Raw genomic sequence first — 20,060 nt, 5'->3', positions numbered from 1 at the left:
ATAACTCTGTTGAACATAGTAAGCAAAACGAATGCAACGTTTATTCATTCACGTAAGAAATCCCCTCAATCTTAGGCTAAAGTCCGTGATTGTAGGACAGATACAGTTATTGATCAGTCAATCCCGCAGGAGAGACGTAACCGTCAGCACAGAGATACGGTTAGTCAGTCAATCCCGCAGGAGAGAGAGACGTAAACTACCGCGCATGACAGCGCACGATCTGTCACTGAATACTGGCTCGGTTGGACTGGAGGACAGACAGCGTGACAGCAGCAGCAAGCAGCTTACGAACGTCGTCTCTTAACTTTATGTCTGGGTTGCCAGCTACCCTATTCTACGAAGAAATAGGTCCGTTATTTTTTGAGCAGAAAGACTCTCAAGCTGGTATACTTAAGCGAAACAGAAAACGCTAAATATATAGATGCGTTTGTCGTCAGAACACTACCATACAACGGTAAAAGATAAATCGGAAACTCCTGTTAGGCTGCAGGGAGTCGAACATTAAATGTCCTTAAAATAGACAATAGACCTCTCGGTTGCCATCCGAAGAGGTAACTACAGCAAGCGTATATGACTTGAACCAACCAGAAGTAAAATAACGCAGGCAAAAAATGAAATTATATCACAATAAAGTTTGTTCCTACTTACCTGGCAGACATATATATAGCTGAATTCGGAAATACAGCTACATACATATCTGACAGGCAAGTTTCATGAACAAAACTTAAGAGAATCGAAGCAGTCGAAGCAGTCAGCTCAAGCTTCTTATGTTATTGGACATAAGCGTTCATTGACGTAGTCTACAAGTCTATTTCTTGTACGAGTCTGCGAATGACGAATGAGAGCTCTTCCGAATCTTGTCAATAAGAGCTTATTCGCTTACGCAATATCAAGTTAATGAGATGTTTGTCATGAGAACTAACCCATTTACGGGACAAAGAGATATTTTGTCAAAGAGGGGCTACCCACTTACTTGACAAAACGAAAGTATATTGTCAATGGGGGAAAGTCACTGAATTGACAAAACGTAATCCAGGGAGTCGAGCATTTAATTTTTCCGATTCCCGTCTCAAACGAGGAAGGGGCAAGTAGGACGACGATGTTCAATTCGGCAGCGTAGTCCCGACTAGAAACTAACAAAATCTATCATCTGAAAAACCCTTTCAGATGGGGTAAAAAGCTTGGAAAAATTATCCTGGGAAGAGGAAGAAACTCTCCAACCAGCTTCCTCTCCCGTATCACAACTAATGCCTGCTAAAGCTTAAAATTATTGGCAGTATGGCAAAGGAAGTCCTGTCTTGCGCTTTCCTGAAGAGCGTCCTTTGATGAGTGCCTTTGCAAGAATCCTACTGAACGTTGCCGAGAGTCCTGACGTGCAGGACATCGAGCCTTACATAACCCGTAACTGCCTTAGCGCAAAGTCTTGACTGCGGTAGTGGCAACTTAAATTTATTGGCAGAATGGCAAAGGTTGCGGTAGAGCAAACGAGATCTTCCTTAACTCCATCCACCTATGCGAAAAGCAATATTAATTGACAGAGACCTCTTGAATTCACGAAACCCGATGTCTTGCTGCTGGTTTCGAAGAAGAAGTTGTCTGTTCACTTTAAGCTTCCTCCGAAGCACTGCCTACTTCACATTCTTTGCAGGTGAGGTAGCAGGTATCACCGAAGGTAGAGGTAAAAATTCTTTAGGCCCAAATCTGAAACAAGAGCTTGAAGAGTTCAACAGAAACGTTCAGCCAGGCGACACACCTGGCGTGCGCTGGTGCACGCTCGGCGTCCATGGAGCGCGCTCGCGTCCACTGGAGCGCGCTCGGCGTCCACTGGAGCGCGCTCGGCGTCCACTGGAGCGCGCTCGGCGTCCACTGGCGCGCACGGAGCGCGCTTGGCGTGCACTCGCGCGCGCCTGGAGTCCATCCGAGCGTCCCAGGCGTCCGCTCTCAAAAGCTTCCTGCTACTATGACTTCTTTTACGTATTTCTCGGTGGAAAGACGGACACGAGTTCAGGCGACGTTCGCCTTCTTACTTCTCACTGAAACGCATAACGAGAGAGAGAGAGGACGTGAAGCGTCCTCTTCTATAAAGCTTCTATTTAGAGGGCGCGAGTCCTTCCGAAAGCTCCAACCCTGCACGGAGAGGACGCTTCGGAGGACGAGAAGCAAACTTTCAGGATTCGTGCACACGCACGCACTTTGGCAGTCTGGGGATTTTCATCAGTAACTGCCGAAGGCACGCCAGATCGGTGGGGGTTCCTTGTAACCCTCCTTCGGCTTTCGACATGCTCCCTCCCCAGGTCCTGGGAGTCAAGCAGAGGTCCAGGCCTAGAGGCGAAACGAGGCCGATCTGACGCACCCTCCACTACACAAGGGGTATCACTGCACTTCTGCACTTCACTTTTACTCTCTAAAGCAAGCACTTTCGATTCTAAGTTACGAATCGAAAAGAGTATAAGAGAAAGGGCAATTCCTCTACAGACACTGCTTAGGGCCCGAAGGCAATACTGCAGGGTTAGGAGTAACAATTACAGAAGTAGCACTTCACAGCAATGAAGAAGAGCGAGCACCTCTCGTAGACATATTCATAGCCCGTAGGCCATACTACAGGGTTAGGCAAAATAAAGTCTACAGGAAGGTTAGCAGGTTCACTACCCTGACTTTGTTACTGATTAATTGCGTACATACGAATCATACGTCTTCCTTACGGAATTAGACATGTTTACTGATTAATTGCGTACATACGAATCATACGTCTTCCTTACGGAATAGACAAAGTCTCACACTCCTTACATGACAAATCTCAACAAAGAAGGAAGACCCATACCCCTCGTACATACCAAGTGCGGATCTACCGAAGCTTTCGGTAGTCACACCCTCTCTTTGCAGACAACCCCGTCTGAAACTAGCCTAACTAGATTCAGATATTTTAAGCAAAAATGAATCAAATTCAAATCAATTTAAGATAGCGTATGCCTAGCCACAAATCCAAGTAAATAAATCAAAAGACAATTAGGATACTTAGCGGCAATGAAGTTTCCAAAATCCTAAGACGGAGGTACTGAAAACAGGTGTTTTCAGCACCGGCGACAGAAAAATTATGAATAGAAAATGGGAATGGTTCCTGATACCCGCCTCCCAGCCGGCGGGAATGGGTACTAACCACCTGGCCGACCACTGCGTGTGTCGGAAGTTTTTAAAATTCTGTCGGACTTCAGAAAATACAGCTATATATATATCTGACAGGTAAGTTTCATGAACAAATCTTATTTTTAATCCTTTGGATGTCTTGAAAACAATGTAACCAGTAAATTGATTAACTTTTCACAAAAAAAAACTCCCAATTTTGACCTTGTTCTTTATGGTGCAGTAACTTAATTGATCACAGATCAAGAAATAATACAAAACATCTCTCGACCTTTTTCCCACAAGTGATTATTCATATTCATAAACACAAAGCACCTTATATGTTCAATTCCTTTGATATAAATATTTACCTTAAAATTTGTATCAATGTAAAGAGGAAGGCATATAAATGCACATGGTGTAAGAAACAAAAAATTCAAAAAAATTTTCTCTACCTTTCACAAGGAATTGAAAAGGATCATTTACAACCCCTTTTACAAGACAAATGTAAATCTTACCTAGTTACACAGGTTTTTCTAATAATCAACTTTATTTTATTTTGTAAAATTATAATTACAGCTTACACAATATCATAAGATGTAAGAACTAAAATCAGTAACACATTCCGAGTATATTTGTTGTAAAATATTTGTGTAAATTTACCGAGATTGAAGATGCAGTGACTTTTTGGGGTTATACATGTTTTTTCTAATATTTCTTTATAATTTTCTTTTTAAATGACAATCATAACTGACATACTATCATAAAAGGTGAGAACTAAAACTAACAGCAACCCCTGGGTATATTCATGAGCAAATATATAAAAAGCTGTCATGTGAGAGACACACACTAAATGGCCCCTTGAAGTCAAGTACAAAACTGACTCATGAGATGCCTTGAACTGGCAAGTTAAGCTAGTCTGAAAGCTGCCATTAAATAAATGTATGGGCTATTGAAATAACGAAACCTTTCCTGCCTGATTTCTCCTAATCGATGGCACGTAATATTGATACTCTCCAGGAGGTAATCCATCTACCACTCAAAACCTGTTATAGTTAATCATATGAGGGTGTGCATCCATTATGGGCTAAAAAAAATTACTCTATACGTATATAAATACACTAACACTCGCCCCAGTTTTATACCGACACCTTTTATATAGGTGAGCGAGTCAGAGTTCTGACATGTCCAATTTAGCAGTTCTCTGGTATTATAGCAATATTTTACTATAAATAGTGCTAAAGGAGACATATTTCACTGGGTGACACGGCTTCCTCGCCCAGAAATAGATTTTTCCTACGTCAAAATCCCTTATATACTACTACCATGGCCAAGGCTAAAATGTGTGTAAAAACAACATCTACGATTTTTACAATAAAACTTTTTATCTCATCTAGGAGTGATGAATCATATGTAGTATACCCCCTTTATTTGTGGGGGATGGGTAAAAGACACCCCTGCAAATACCTAAAATCCACAAATACTTAAAACCCCTCACACTTAGAACTGCCTATTTTCATGATTCAAACACCACAAAAACCGTCAAAAAATGCTTATACATGAGTACGTTAATAGTTTTATCAGAAAAAGAGCATTTTCTCAAGGAAATATGAAAATACTGTACTAATTTTCGAATATTTCTGTGAAAAATACCACGAATAAGTGGATTTTCTGCAAACCATGGGCACACGTGGTTTGCAGAAAAATCTGCAAATAGGCGAGTCCGTGAACAGCGGGGGTTGACTGTACAACAATACTATATGATTAGCAACATATATAAGCTATTCTGTACCTGATTTTAGAGTACACCTTCCATCCAGTGACAAGAATCACTCGAAGTGCCAAGTGAGCAATACCAACAGCAGACAGAATGTGAAGAATACCACATTCATATTGGTGCCACACATGTGCCTTCTCTCGGCATTCTTCATTGCAAAATATGGCATCACGGCAAGAACGACACCTACAAAACAAAATGCGGAAATAGGTGATTAATTAATGATATTTCACATATACTTGCTCACGCCATCTGATCGACTAAGCCTAATCCCAAGTGAAAATCAGTCAAACATAAATTAACTTCAACAGGAAAAGTGCACTCGAAATTAACATACTTCACACTGTTTCTCCTTTAACTTACGGTATAGGATTAGCAGTTGGCATAAAACAGCTGTGACAGTGAGTAAGATGATATTCTGGCAAGAGGATTGCTGCATATGGCTTCTCTACAAAAACAACTGATCCCCTCTGGATTGGCTCTGCTGCAACAACATACCGTCCAAATGGTTCATTCACCCTGTGAACAAAGAGAGGCTATTTTGAGCTTAAACCTTACATTAGCATACTGTGATAATTACCCTATTGCAGGAATACATTTTTGCTAGGTAATTAAACTTTCACTTTACTTCTGACTTACATTTGTGTGTATTAATGTTACTATTAGGATCTACTATCATCATCACACTGAAATGGCACACACGAATACTCATTATAATGACAATAATAAGCATATGAGACTACATTCTGTACATTATCAGGAGTTTGATAAACAAAAGAATAAAACAATGACAAAATACATTACAATAAAGGAAAACTACTACATTACCTCATCTCTAAGGCACAAGACATGTATGTGACATTTGAGCTTTCTCCCTTGTAGAGGGCTGGTAGTGGTAATGGTTCATCGGGCTTTGCAGTTATGCCAGGCTGCAATTCTTTAACCTTCTTTTCCAAATCCTGGAGAGTTTTCTGATATTTCTCTGAAAACATAAAAGTACAACACCGTAAGGTATGAATCACACATCTCTTTCCAGTTATGAAACAGAAACCATAAGTAAGGTAGTGAATCTATTCTAAAAAAAAAAAAAAGAAAAAAGAAATTTAAAAATGAAAATATGCCGCCACAAAAGCAATTAACAGGCGATGCAACATGTGAAATTTTTTATGTGACATCACTGATATATCTTTTATAAGTTTTCTGTTATCATACATGGAGTAACATTAATAACAGATACAAATCTTCCATAATGACAAATGAAATAAGGAAATAACAATATCAGAATATTAAAAAAGGAAATAACATTATCAGAATACGTATTAAAAATGCTAACAAAATTTCATACAAGCAGATAGTATAAACTTGGCAAATGCCCTAAAAGCTATTAGTGTATGCCTCCTTCAATATCAGCATTAACGAAAGGGAATGAGACTTCTGCTGATGTATCCAGGTGAGAACTCTGGTAAGTAGCGGAAACCCTATAGTACAGTCTGCGTGCACTGGAATTCAGTGCTAATAGCATTCCACATAATATCTAAACTAACCTGTAATTTATACTTGACATTCAATTTCTAGCAAATTTACTAAGAGGTACTGAAAACAGCTTGTATACCTTTGGCTTCACTAGGAATGACTGATACATGTTTCTTGCATAGCTCAAGTGCTGCTTCTGCACGAATCTTGTCGCCCAACTTTATAAAGCATAAACATCGGCGTGGTAACAACTTGTGCAAAATCGAGTTTGGATATCCACTGTCAACTGCTCTCTTGATGTCTGTAAGAGCCTCCTGAAAAGTCACAAGAAAAATAAAAACAGTATCTTCTGCTTCCTTACTTTCAAGTAGTTTAATAAGAATGTTGAAACACACTTTGGAATCTATAATTATAAGTCTTGCCAAAGAATTGATTCTTCAGCAGTAAAATTATAAAAAGGTAAAAAAAGTTTACTGGACCAAAGGGTGGTAAGAGACCAAAGGAATGGATAAAAAACAATGTCAAAAAATACAAAAAGGTAAAAAATAAAAAGTGGAATATTACTGTAAAAATTAAATCTTTTTAATAAAATAGTTTTATATATACCAAGTATAATTACATAGCTAATATTTCTAATTGGCATGGCAGCTTAAATTTCAAGTTTGTGCTAATGCTTCTATTGTTTTGTTGTAAGGCTCCCGCCCACTTTCAGGGAAGGATAGGCACAACACAGCTAAACTCAATTCGTTTGTGCCCTAAATCTGAGAGGGGAGGGGGGGAGGGCTCCAATTCTGTAATTACTTGGAAAGTACAGCATTCTCCAGTTATTGGCAGGGGCTATGGTCCCGGCAGCTTGATGGTTAGCAAAAATTGGCAATAAATGAGCATCGGCACTTTTCGGCACTTATGGCGCTGACAACTGGATTTTGGTGCCGCTAACCTATCCAGGGTTAAGGTATATTTGAAGTAGAATGTCATTTAAGCTATATATTTGGCATTTGAACTTTCAAGATAGGCAGTTACAAGCATTTTTAGAGGGGGTTCTAAGTATTCGCAAGTTTTAACTATTCACGGGGTGGATCTGTTATGCATCCCCCCAGGAACAAGGGGGTCCACTGTACTCTCACAAACCCCAAAAGAAGCCGCAGAACCACCAGCCAAAACAGATCCAATCCTAGCAAGGTCACCAATTTGTCATGATCACTTTTCAATGTGACAACCAGGTTCTTAAACCACAAATATTGAGACTGGAATGGACTGGTGGTCTGCAACAACTGAAGGTGTAAAAAAAAAAAATATTACTAAAATTAACCTAAACATAATTTTTTCTATATATAGACTACATATTTACAAATTTGAGACCAGGTTCTGAAACAAAAAGCAACTTCACAAATCAATGAACATTACCATAATCATTTTAATATGTAAAAACCTCTATTCACAATGGTAATAACAACTTCAATACAATAAATTAACCACAATAGTGTATTAACGATAATACAGTAGTACCTCGAGATACGAAAGGCTCAACTTACGAAAAATGATATTGTTATGTTACAATAAAGTTTCATACATACTTACCTGGCAGATATATACATAGCTAAGACTCCGTCGTCCCCGACAGAAATTCAAATTTCGCGCCACTCGCTACAGGTAGGTCAGGTGATCTACCGGCCTGCCCTGGGTGGCAGGACTAGGAACCATCCCCGTTTTCTATCATATTTTCTCTCTTCCACCTGTCTCCTGCGGGGAGGCTGGGTGGGCCTTTAATTGTATATATCTGCCAGGTAAGTATGTATGAAACTTTATTGTAACATAACAATATCATTTTCATACAATCAACTTACCTGTCAGATATATACATAGCTGATTGGCACCCTTCGGTGGAGGGTAAGAGACAGCTTCTATATGGAATAGACAGGTAAACAACATATGTTGTAGGTATAAATAAAACCTTGGTTCCTACCTGATAGGTGGTAGACTTCGTGGGTGTTTGCCCAGTAGTCTGCATCACCTCAAGAAACTTTAGCGAGATATATGATCTATGGCCAAGAGTTCTTGTGGGTCTGCCGATGGGGTCTTATCCGCTTACTCGGCAGAGCCTAAAAGGACTTTGTCAATGGGTGCTGATCCACTTATATGACAATACACCTTATGAAGGAGCACACAACCAATCCCGACCACCTGATCCTAACCATATGTTAGAACTAAGGATTGTTCCGAGTTATCCCCGAACTCGTCACAACAACCGTAACTCAAAACCACTACGCACACATACATAATTTTCAAAAAAAAAATTATACTCAACTAATTGGATATGACAAGAATTCTCTTACTGAACAACATAGACGGCCGCCTGTGCTAGCCTAAGTCCTCCATTGTTCGAAGAGACTCTCGACCATATCCAAAAAGAAGAAAAGTATATACATTTAAGGATTGGTGTCGGCTCCCGTACCCAGAATCGTATCCGCCGATACGAAAGGACCTAGAGAAAACACTTCTGATATGTCACACGCACGTCTTTCAAGTAATGAGATGCAAATACTGAGTTGCATCTCCAAAATGTCGTATCTATGATGTTTTTAAGCGACATATTCTTCTGAAACGAGAGAGACGTCGCTATAGCTCTCACTTCATGAGCTTTTACTCTCAACAGTTGTAACTGTTCGTCAGGACAGGCCTTATGAGCGTCTGTAATGACGTTTCTTACAAAGAATGCCAGCGCATTCTTGGACATCAGTCTTGTGGGGTCTTTTACCGCGCACCAAAGACCTTGTCTAGAGCCTCCCATTTGATGCTTTCTCTGAAGGTAGAACTTCAGAGCTCTAACAGGGCATAGAGACCTCTCTGCTTCTCTGCCTACGAGACTCGACATGCCTTTGACTTCGAATGACTTAGGCCAGGGATTCGTAGGATTCTCGTTTTTGCGCTAAAAACAGGTCTTAAACGAGCAAATCGCCGAGTCTCCCTTGAATCCTACTTTATCCTGCAGAGCATGCAATTCACCAATTCTCTTTGCCGTAGCAAAAGATAATAGGAATAGGCATTTTCGGGTAATGTCTCTAAACGATGCCCGATGAGGAGGTTCGAATCTTTCCGATGACAGATACTTTAGGACCACGTCTAGGTTCCAGTTCGGAGGTACTGGTTCCTTAGACTTTGAAGTCTCAAAAGACCTTATGAGATCGTGGAGATCTTTACTATCTGCCAGATCTAAACCTCTGTTCCTGAATACAGCCGAGAGCATACTTCTGTATCCCTTTATTGTGGATACGGCTAGATGAGATTTTTCTCTCAGGAATAGCAGGAAATCAGCAATTTCCGCTATAGAGGTAGTGGAGGAGGACAACTTCTTGGATCTACACCACCTTCTAAATACCTCCCACTTTGATTGGTATACTTTCGTAGTGGAGGTTCTGCGTGCTCTCGCGATCGCGCTTGCCACTTCGCGAGAAAAGCCTCTCGCTCTGACAAGTCTTTCGATAGTCGAAAGGCAGTCAGAGCGAGAGCGGGGAGGTTTTGGTGGTACCTCTTGAAGTGTGGTCGTCTGAGAAGATCCATCCTTCTTGGTAGGGATCTTGGAAAATCTAGGATCCACTCTACCACCTCCGTGACCCATTCCTGGGCCGGCCAAAAGGGGGCTATTAACGTCATCCTTGTCTCTTTTGACGCCACAAACTTTCTCATTACTAACCCCAGGATTTTGAATGGGGGAAAAGCATATACGTCTACTCGAGACCAATTTAGCAGGAAGGCGTCTACCATAAGAGCTCTTTGATCTTCCACGACCGAGCAAAAAACTAGGAGCCTTTTTGAAATGAATGTTGCGAAGAGATCCATGAGGAGTTCCCCACAGAGACCAGAGATCGAGACACACTTCCTCGTGTAGTGTCCATTCTGTATGAAGGACCTGGTTTCTCCTGCTGAGCCTGTCCGCCCTCACATTCCTTACTCCCTGTACGAACCTTGTCAGCAGGGAGATGTTCCTGTGAGACGTCCAAAGTAATAGGTCTCTCGTGAGCTCGTAAAGGAACGAGGAGTGCGTCCCTCCCTGTTTCCGAATGTAGGCAAGTGCGGTGGTGTTGTCCACGTTTACTTGCACTACCTTGTTTGACACCAGAGGTTCTAGGCTCTTCAAGGCCAGATGTACGGCGAAGAGCTCTTTGCAGTTTATGTGCCAAGACACTTGTGCTGGTTCCCAGGTGCCTGACACTTCCTCTGAGCCTAATGTCGCTCCCCAACCTCTCTCCGACGCGTCGGAGAACAACACTAGGTCTGGGTTCTGTGTTCTTAGAGAGATCCCTTTGTTCTCTTCCAGAGGGAGCAACCACCACTGTAGGTGTGACTTTATCTCCACTGGAATGGGAAAAACGTCCGACAGTTGTCCGGTTTTCCAGCTCCAAGACCTCTTGAGGAAGAATTGAAGCGGACGTATATGAAGTCTTCCTAGAGGGAAGAATTGTTCTAGCGAGGAAAGCGTCCCCAGAAGGCTCAACCATTCCCTCGCCGACGTCTGTTGCTTCTCTAAGAAGAGAGAGACTATCCGCAAACCTTTTGCGATTCTCTCTTGCGAAGGAAAAACTCGAAAACCCCGAGAATCCATCCGAATCCCCAGATAGACTAGGTCTTGTCTGGGGGTCAGCTGAGACTTCTCGAGGTTCACAAGCAATCCCAACGCTTTGATTAAATCCAGAGTTAACTTTAGGTCCTCCAAGCACTGTCTCTCCGATCTGGCCCTGATGAGCCAGTCGTCCAGATACAAAGAGACATTCACTCCTTTGAGGTGAAGAAACCTCGCCACATTCTTCATCAGGCTTGTGAAGACCTGAGGAGCTGTGGACAGGCCGAAACACGAGGCTCTGAACTGAAAGATCCTTCCCCCCGTCATAAAACGGAGGTACTTCTTCGATGAAGGGTGGATCGGGACGTGAAAGTAGGCGTCCTGGAGATCTAAAGACACCATCCAATCTCCCTGTCGTAATGACGCCATGACTGAAGCAGAAGTCTCCATGGAGAACTTCTCCTTCTGAACAAATTTGTTCAGAGAGCTGACGTCCAGTACTGGTCTCCAGCCTCCCGAGGCTTTCGCCACCAGAAAAAGGCGATTGTAAAACCCCGGGGAGTGTTGATCCCGTACCAATTCTATCGCTCTCTTGTCCCACATTTGTTCCACCATCGATCGAAGAGTATCCCTCAGCACAGGATCCTTGTATTTGGCTGATAGTTCCCTTGGTATTGACGTTAGGGGAGAAGTGTTCAGGAAAGGGATACGATATCCCCTCCTTAAGATCGCCAAAGATGACGCGTCTGCATTTATCAGCGTCCAGGCTTCCACAAATCCCAGGAGCCTGGCACCTACTGGTGCTTGGAGGAGAGAATCTTCATTTTCCCTTCTTAAAGGGACGAAAAGCAGATCTACCTCTCTTCTCTGGAGCCTTCCTCCTTGTGGAAGGTCTGGAGGTCGGACCCCCTCGAAAGGGCTGCACCGTTGTACTGGGTCCTTTCTTGTCCGATGCAGCCACAGGTTTCTTCTTTCTTGCTGACTGCGTCAGCAGATCCTGAGTTGCCTTTTCAGTTAAAGAATGCGCAATGTCCTTTACTAACTGAGAAAGGGAAACAAAAAGTAAGATAGAGGCGCATATAGAAGTGCTGCTCTCTGAGCATGTGAGACTGCCTTTGTTAAGAAGGCGCCATATACAGTCCTTTTCTTTAAAAGACCTGCCCCAAACAAAGAGGATATTTCAAAGATCCATCCTGTACCGCCTTGTCAATACAAGACAATATGCATAACAGGGCTTCAGGTTCGATTCCTTCCGAATCATGGGCTTTCTTGGACATCACCCCAAGGGACCAATCTAAGAAGTTAAAAACTTCCAATACACGAAAGAGTCCCTTGAAGAGATGATCTAGTTCCGAAATTCCCCACGTAATCCGTGCAGAATTGAGACTTTGACGCCGTGAAGCGTCAACCAAAGTCGAAAAATCTGTTTCGGTTGTAGAAGGGAGAGCAATACCCATATTCTCTCCCGTCTGATACCAAATGCCTCTTTTCCCAGCTAATCTTGCTGGAGGCATGCAGAAGACTGTCCTCACTAAGTCTTTCTTAGACTTCATCCATGAGTCTAAGGAATGTAATGCTCTCTTCATCGATATGTGTTTCATTTGAGAAAAGACGAAGGCTTCTTCGTCTTAGCACTGGAAAAGAGCGAGCGCGGAGAAGGAGGAGCGGCAGGCGTCAACTCGTCTCCGTACTCCTCAAGAAGTAGGGTAGTCAACACCTTATAGTTAGACAGACCTTCTCTTCCACTATATTCGTCATCCGAGTTTTCCTCTAACTCGGGATCTACATGCGTCTCCGTTCTCCTTTCCGAACGTTCTTCTTCTTGAGGAGACAAACTCCTAATAGGAGAGGGGCTAAGGGAATGATAATCCTTCCTCTTTCCCGCTCTAATAGTCTTGGAAGGCGTCATAAGCTTCGGCTTCTCTAGAATTTTAGAAGACGCTTCACGCTTACATGACGCTTCCCGTTCGCCAAGCGTCATGGATGACGTCTTTTGCTGACGTCTCGATGACGCTTCGCGCTTGGAAGACGCTCCGCTCTCCAAAGGCGTCCTACTTGGCGTCATAATATTGGACGGAGCGTCATGTCTATGCTCCGTTTCCAATGACGCTTCGCGTCTAAAAGACGTCTTACGTCTCTCTGGCGTTACGAAACTCTCGTAAGCACCTGTTCTCGCTCTCGAACTAGACGCTTCTGTAAGACGTTTAGCCGTTTCCCGTCTGTATGACGCTTCTCGTTGAACAGGTGAGAGAGGACGAGACTTCTTAATTGGAAGCGTCACGTCCTTCCGACGTGGCGCTAAAACTCCCACGAGAGATGACAGTTGCTCTTGAACTGCCATAATGATCTTTCTTGACGCTTCTCCCACGTCCAGTGCATGACGTCTTTCGTCATCACTCGGGGGAGAAGAAGGAAAGGGTACTTCCGCGTACCCTTCAGGTGACGCTGACGCCCCCTTCGCTTTCTTGCTAGAAGACGGAGCGTCATCTGAGAAACGCTCTGGACTAGAATCTATGTCAGGCTTCATATGACGCTTCAGCGGTCTCGACAAGTTCGATTCCTTCCACCCTCGTTTAGGTGAGGGAGAGGGAGAGGACGAGAAACACTCGCGAAGGACGCTTTTTCTATAGCGCCCTTGAGCCGCCTGCCACGAAGCAGAGCTAGCTGAAGGGACGTCTGACCGTTGGGGATTCCCCACAACCTCCTTAAGGCTTTCGACTTTCCTTCTCCTCTGGGCTTGTGAGCTTGGAAGAGGTCTAGGCCTGGGAGCGTCGCAGGGACGATCAAACGCCCCCTCCACAACACTGGGAGAACTCACTTCACTGTAATGCTCACTTTCACTAGCCTTACCTTTGAAGTCAGCCATCTTGGACTTCATGTCTCTAATTGTAGCTTTCAGATTGGCGATTTCCGATGCCGAATCCGAAAAAGCACTCTGAGAATGAGATACATAGGGAGAATCTACATCAGTAGGATTAGAATTATCGGTGAAAGGCTCAATAGGCCTTGAACTCACACCTTTCAATCGTCTAATTCTATCCCCCTCTAACTTCTTCAAATAAGAAGTCAAAGTCTTCCACTCTTCTGCATTCAATCCCTCGCATTCCTTACAAGTATTAAAAGCAGAACACTGAAACCCCCTACATTTACGGCATACAGTGTGAGGATCAACCGAAGCTTTCGGTATCCTCACCCTGCATCCTACATTCACACACATTCTCACACTCACATTAGAATCAGACATACTGAGAAAAATCCAAAAGAGTTATTCCAAAAACAGTCCACTGTAGCGAATGCCAAAACACGATCCAAATACGTCACCAAAAAGCCGAAAAACGATGATCAAAGGATGAAAAATGAATCTAAGTCAGGAGGTAATAACAACAATGTTGATACCACCGGCGACAGAGAAAATATGATAGAAAACGGGGATGGTTCCTAGTCCTGCCACCCAGGGCAGGCCGGTAGATCACCTGACCTACCTGTAGCGAGTGGCGCGAAATTTGAATTTCTGTCGGGGACGACGGAGTCTTAGCTATGTATATATCTGACAGGTAAGTTGATTGTATGAAAATCCAAGTTACAAAAGCAAAGACGAAAAATTTTACTGCTCTCCATACGAAAAGTTTTCAAGATACGAAAGGTTTCTGAAAGTCCGAGATTCGCCCATAACAATTTTTGAAACTCGCGCCGCACGCCACCATCTTAGTTATAGTAGACTCGCCACCATCCTCCTGCTCTCCCATTGGTTCCTGATGCTAGCCAAGCCATGAATCCTTCTCTCTAATTGGACAGCATCCCTCCCATCATGCATCTTCTATACATACGTACTACGTGTTGGCGTGCTTTACCTCGGCCACTTCGCACCCGAAACTTTACCGTACGCAATCGGCATTCGTTCGCTCCAACGATTTCGTTTAGTAACGTAAATTCGTTAGTGATTTCGTTGCAGTACGTACATATTATCGTGTTGTGAAAACGTAACTTAATTACGTACAATACATAGAGTCATGGGTCCCAAGAAAGTTGCTGAAGTTCACAGAAAGAAGAGAATGCTTTCTATGGAGACAAAAATGGAGATAATAAAAAAGTATGAAGCTGGCTTGCGGTTGAGTGTGATCGCTAAGGAATACGGCCAAATTCCGTCGACGATAGGCACCATCCTTAAACAGAAGGAAGCCATCAAAGCAGCTACACCTTCCAAGGGCGTCACTATTTTGTCCAACAAGAGGAGCCATGTGCATAATGAAATGGAAAGGCTGCTTCTTGCATGGATCGAGGACAAAGAAATCGATGGCGATACGATAACCGAGACGGCAATCTGCCAGAAGGCCAGCGCTATTTTCGGCGATTTGATTGCCCAAGCCAAAGACGACGGCGGAGAGGGGACATCAACGGCAACCCCAGAGTTCAAGGCTCTCATGGGTGGTTCGAAAATTCCGTAAACGGACTGGCATCCATTCGGTGGTGAAGAAATTGAAATTACGTAAACTATAAAAAAGTAAAACGAAATGTAAAAATAAAAAAAAAGACAAAATAAATTTTATTTTAAGTTTTTTGTAAAGTAAAGTGTTACAGTTTTGTTAATGTGTTTTGTAAAGTGTAGTTTGTTTTTTGACATTTTTTTATGTGTTTCGTAAAGTTAAGTGTATGTATCTGCCGTTTGTCCTCCTCCTCCTCCTCTGCCGCCACTTTCGGAGATAGCCTCACTCGAAAGGTAAGCTTCGACATTTTATGTTACAGTAATAATATTTCTTGTACACTAATATACACTTTATTTACAGGTTTGGATTTTTATTCTTAATTTAGGTATTGAATGGTCCAAATTGTTATAGTATTTCATTGTTTATAGGTCAATTTAGCTTTATTATGAAATTTAATGGGGTGTTTTTGGAGGGCTTGGAACGGATTAGCCATTTTACATGTAAAATGTGTTCCAAGATACGAAAAACTCATTATACGAAGGCCGCCTCGGAACGGATTAATTTCGTATCTCGAGGTACTACTGTATAATAATAAGAGCATCAGCCAATAATAGGGTAATACAATAAGTTAATAACAATAACAGGACAATAAAATAAGAGGCACAATACCAAAAGCCATAGCAAATTACATGAGTACAAGAGCTACACAAGCAACTGACATAACCATATCCAACAATAATAATAGCGATAAGACCTCAGCATTAATAATAGGAGCTATTCACGCTCAACACAATAGCTTACTTGTGCCCTTCAAAAATAATAATGCACTATAAATCACTAAAGCCATCTTGCTCAACACAGAGACATACTCAGACTCTTACAGTAACAATAACATTACCTGTCAGTGCTCAAATAACATTCTGCCTTTTGTAGGAGTAACAGCAAAAGATCCACAAAGACCACTGCACATTGTCGGACTATCGTTGATCCTCCACCACTGGAAGACCCTAATCAAGATGGAGTGACATCAACATAGTAGTCAACAAAGAATTCATTCTTCCAAACAGGCAACTATGGTTTAGTTACCCCTCAACCTTCGGAACTTATCCTGCCATCCTCCTCAGCAATTAAGCCAGCAACCAACACATGCCGCTTAAAGACCATCTCCGACACCAAGATGATACTTCAAAACCAACTGCTGCTACACTGTCAACCAAACGCTGTTGAGAACTGGTTGCTCTGCCTTCCAAAGCCTATCTGATTTGCACGGAAAATGAAAGGATGAATATAACCTCGTCTCTTCACGAGGTCAGCCAAACCACCAAAACAATGCCATTTTGAAGATACAATCCAACAAGTGAATGAAGCTAACAAACCCTTTCGACTCTTAGTCTCCCTTTCAGCACTGAATGACATCTTAGGTCCCACCGCTTGGCCTTGGGCGAAAATTCTATACTTTAGGCCCCCTGTATTTGGGTTCTCCCAATTCGCGGATTTCCCTCTGGACCATATCTACCAATTATTTGCGGGAAATTCGCTCATGCACGGTATTTTCTATGAGAAAGTTCCACAAATTCCTGTTTTTTTTAAATCAATTTAATTATAAAATGCACTTTTTGTCATAAAACTATTAAAAAAACAGGTATATAAATTTTTAGTGGGTTTTTCTTTAGTTTTACCTATCAAAATCAGTCGTTTTTAGCATTGTTATACGGGTTCCAGCTATTCGCAGATAAAAAACATTTGCGGGAGGTTCTGGCACGCATCCCCTGCAAATAAGGGGGGATCAATGTATTTCATTCCATTGCATTCCAGCCCCAGACCCTCTGGCAGGGGCAACAGATCCCATGCTCCAGAATTGGTCGAACTTGGACCCGTATGCCTTCCTGCCATTCTGCATGGCCAAGGAAGTTTTAAAAAAGTTTCTATCCCACCATAATATGACAGTGACCCTTTACAGCAACAACCTTTCGTATCTTGAGCAATTTTCGTATGTAGAGCCGTAAAATTTTTCGTATTAGCTTTCGTATCTCAAGTTTTTCGTAAGTTGAGCCTTTCGTATCTCGAGGTACCACTGTATATTATCAATATAATTTTATCTTAAACATTTTACCATGCTGAGACTCAAAAGGGCGTAGGTATCCCTCCTGAAGGGCATCTACTACTGAGGTCTTGGCTCCATATTGCTATCACGTTACCCAATGGCTCGACAGGCACTTTCCTGCCACTGACAGCAGCTGGAGGGAAATGCCACCCCTAGCCTCCTCCCTCCTTCATCCCTTTGACCCCTTCACTTGACGGAAAAGTGGGCTGAAAAGGCTGCGAGTGGGTGCGAGCAGAGGAAGAGAGGAAGGGTGGGTTTTCCTGCAGCTGCTCTTTGAAACCTGGGACTTCTTAGGGGCCAAGGAAGAGCTAGCCTAACCCAAAGGTCAAGCTGCAGGGACACATGAAGACCCCGAGGTCTTGGTTCCTGCCTAGTCACTATCCTCGACCTGGTGCTTGTCCACTGCAGCATCCACCAACTCTATAGGGGAGAGAGAGGAGGAACCCAGCAAGTCAGTTCCTTAAGGCCAATGCCGACTCGGGACCTACGGACCTAGTAAGTAGAGTCAGGACAGCATCCCCTCTCTTCAGTACTAGGTTTGTCCACAGGTTTGCCGTTTGGTGGGCCACGTAGGAAGTAGCCCTACCTCCAACCTAGCAGTCTCTCGAAAGCGGAATCTTCACCAGGAATGATAGCCCGAGTAAGCAGCCACTCTGGACTCTGTGAATGACCACAGATCCAACCAGAAAATTACCTGGAAATCTGATGTGGCGGTAGCCTCCAGACTCACTATTTCTTGCTGCAAAAGGGAGACTCCCTCTGTAGTAAGCTGCTGTAACAACAAACCTGTGCCCAGACGAACCAGGTCAACCTGTTTAGTCGGCAAGGACTTCTACGAGGGCATGTAATAGCAGTTCTGACGAGGCAGTTAAGAAGGGCATAACTTGTCCGAGCAGTTCGAATAAAGTGAATTCTCTTGCCTGGAAGCAAGACCATTCACTTGATCAAGTGCACCCTCAGCATGCGAGGACTACAGTAGCCCCATGCAACGAACGATCCACAGACGAAGCACGGTCCCTTCCCTGTGATCACTGTGTTGGCGAATCAGTGCAATGATTTCTGAATATGTCTGTATCGTGGGGGTGTCCGCATCCCAGGGGATAGGACCCACGAGTCTTTCCAAAGTGTGGTCCTCCTGATCTACTCTCCCTGTAGGAGAACCTCGCCAGACCACTGTGATCCTCCCACCACTACCCGATGAAAGACCTGGCTGGCCAAAGAACTGAGCCAGGAATGTAAGCCTGAGAAATGGGACTACGATGAGAGCTCTCATTGAAACTCCCCCCTATCTGTCTCACATTTCCTGGTAAAACCCCAGGAGGCTGAGGGGACAGGTGAGGAGGATTGGGCAGTCTCACCTGTCCTGCCAGCAGAACAGACAGGAGGGGTGAGCTGTATGCAGTCATCAACCTGCGGAAATACAGGTCTAGGAGAACGCTTTCGCCTCGACGAAGTGTTGTCCTGAAGAGAGCCGAGAGGTTCAAGTGAGCCAAGCCCAGTACTTGGCTTGACATGGTCGAACTGAGCACCTGGCTCAAGCCAGGCACTCAACTCAGCTGAGCCAGACCAATCACATGAATGTGATGGGGGGTTGGGTGGAATCGAATGAGTGGCTAGCTGGTGAGAACCAGCACCCTCCTTGTGACGTGCCCCAGACTTTGAGGCCTCTGCCTCTGCTGAAGGAGTCTGAGCAAGGGACCTCCTCATTGCCTCTCCAGGTATCTGGTTAGAGACCGAGGCACCGGTGTGTCTCACTTTCTTTCGGACCGTGCCCTTAATGGTATGAAGAGAGGTCTCTCTGTCATCAGTTCACGATGTTCGAGACTCCTCTAAGACTGAAACATTTGGAGTGTCTTGGTCAGACTGGGCACCCAACACAGCAGCATCTTTGATGATGACTTCTTACAGCTGGTGGTAGAGGCCTAGACCGAAGTATGTGCACCCTTGGCTCCCGAAACACTAGGCCTATGCAAGGTTTGCGAATCTGTTACAGCACCGAAATGTGTGGGAGAGCTGATGAGAGAACCCTTTGTTTCCTCTGTGGAGAGAAGCAGCTCCTTAGAGGTCTCGAGGCAAGAAGCAACCTTCTTCTTCCTTGACCAAAGAGCCTTGGAAGAAGGACGTATGGAGGCAGCAGACGACAACGAGGATGAAGACAATGAAGATGACTGCAACGACTTCTTTCTCGATCTCTTCTTCAACTTCTTCTTCGTCACCTTCTTCAGGATGGTGGTCAGGTCCTCAATCCAGGCAGGAGGAGCAGGCATCACAGGAATAGGTGAAGCAGCAGGAGCTGCCCAGTGACAGGAGAGGCAAAACAGTACCACGACTCAAGAGGCCAGTAGATGCATGGCCATATCCATAATGGCCGAGGGGGTGGTTGCTGTTGGGTGGTGACAGAAGACTAAACACGGGACCTTGGCAAAGGCCGAGGTAGTTACTGTGGTAGTAGTCAGTGTCTCCACGTGATCCACAACAGGCTTGGTGAGAGGAGCCAGCAGGACCTGCAAGGAGGGAGTTCCCACAAGCACCAACGAGTGCCATGGTGCTTACAGGTCAGACGGTTGCTCCTTCACCACACCTGAAGGGTAAGTTGGGTTA

At 43.7% G+C, this 20,060-nt stretch overlaps 1 protein-coding gene across 3 annotated transcripts in view; it reads right to left on the bottom strand.

Annotated features, from left to right (window-relative positions):
* Positions 1 to 20,060, bottom strand: part of LOC135221644 (SET and MYND domain-containing protein 4-like) — a 158,365-nt gene that overhangs the window by 87,424 nt on the left and 50,881 nt on the right. For all 3 annotated transcript variants that reach the window (XM_064259332.1, XM_064259331.1, XM_064259333.1), the window contains 4 exons: positions 6,510 to 6,684; positions 5,726 to 5,879; positions 5,261 to 5,416; positions 4,913 to 5,083 (listed from right to left, as the gene is read on the bottom strand). In XM_064259332.1, coding sequence (XP_064115402.1) covers positions 4,913 to 5,083; positions 5,261 to 5,416; positions 5,726 to 5,879; positions 6,510 to 6,684 — 656 coding nt within the window. The remainder of the gene's footprint in view (positions 1 to 4,912; positions 5,084 to 5,260; positions 5,417 to 5,725; positions 5,880 to 6,509; positions 6,685 to 20,060) is intronic.

Source organism: Macrobrachium nipponense, chromosome 3 (genome assembly GCF_015104395.2).
Source record: "Macrobrachium nipponense isolate FS-2020 chromosome 3, ASM1510439v2, whole genome shotgun sequence".
NCBI classification, from domain to species: Eukaryota; Metazoa; Arthropoda; class Malacostraca; order Decapoda; family Palaemonidae; genus Macrobrachium; species Macrobrachium nipponense.
The sequence above is the reverse complement of the archived record's forward strand: the minus strand, read 5'-3'. Positions and strand labels throughout refer to the sequence as shown.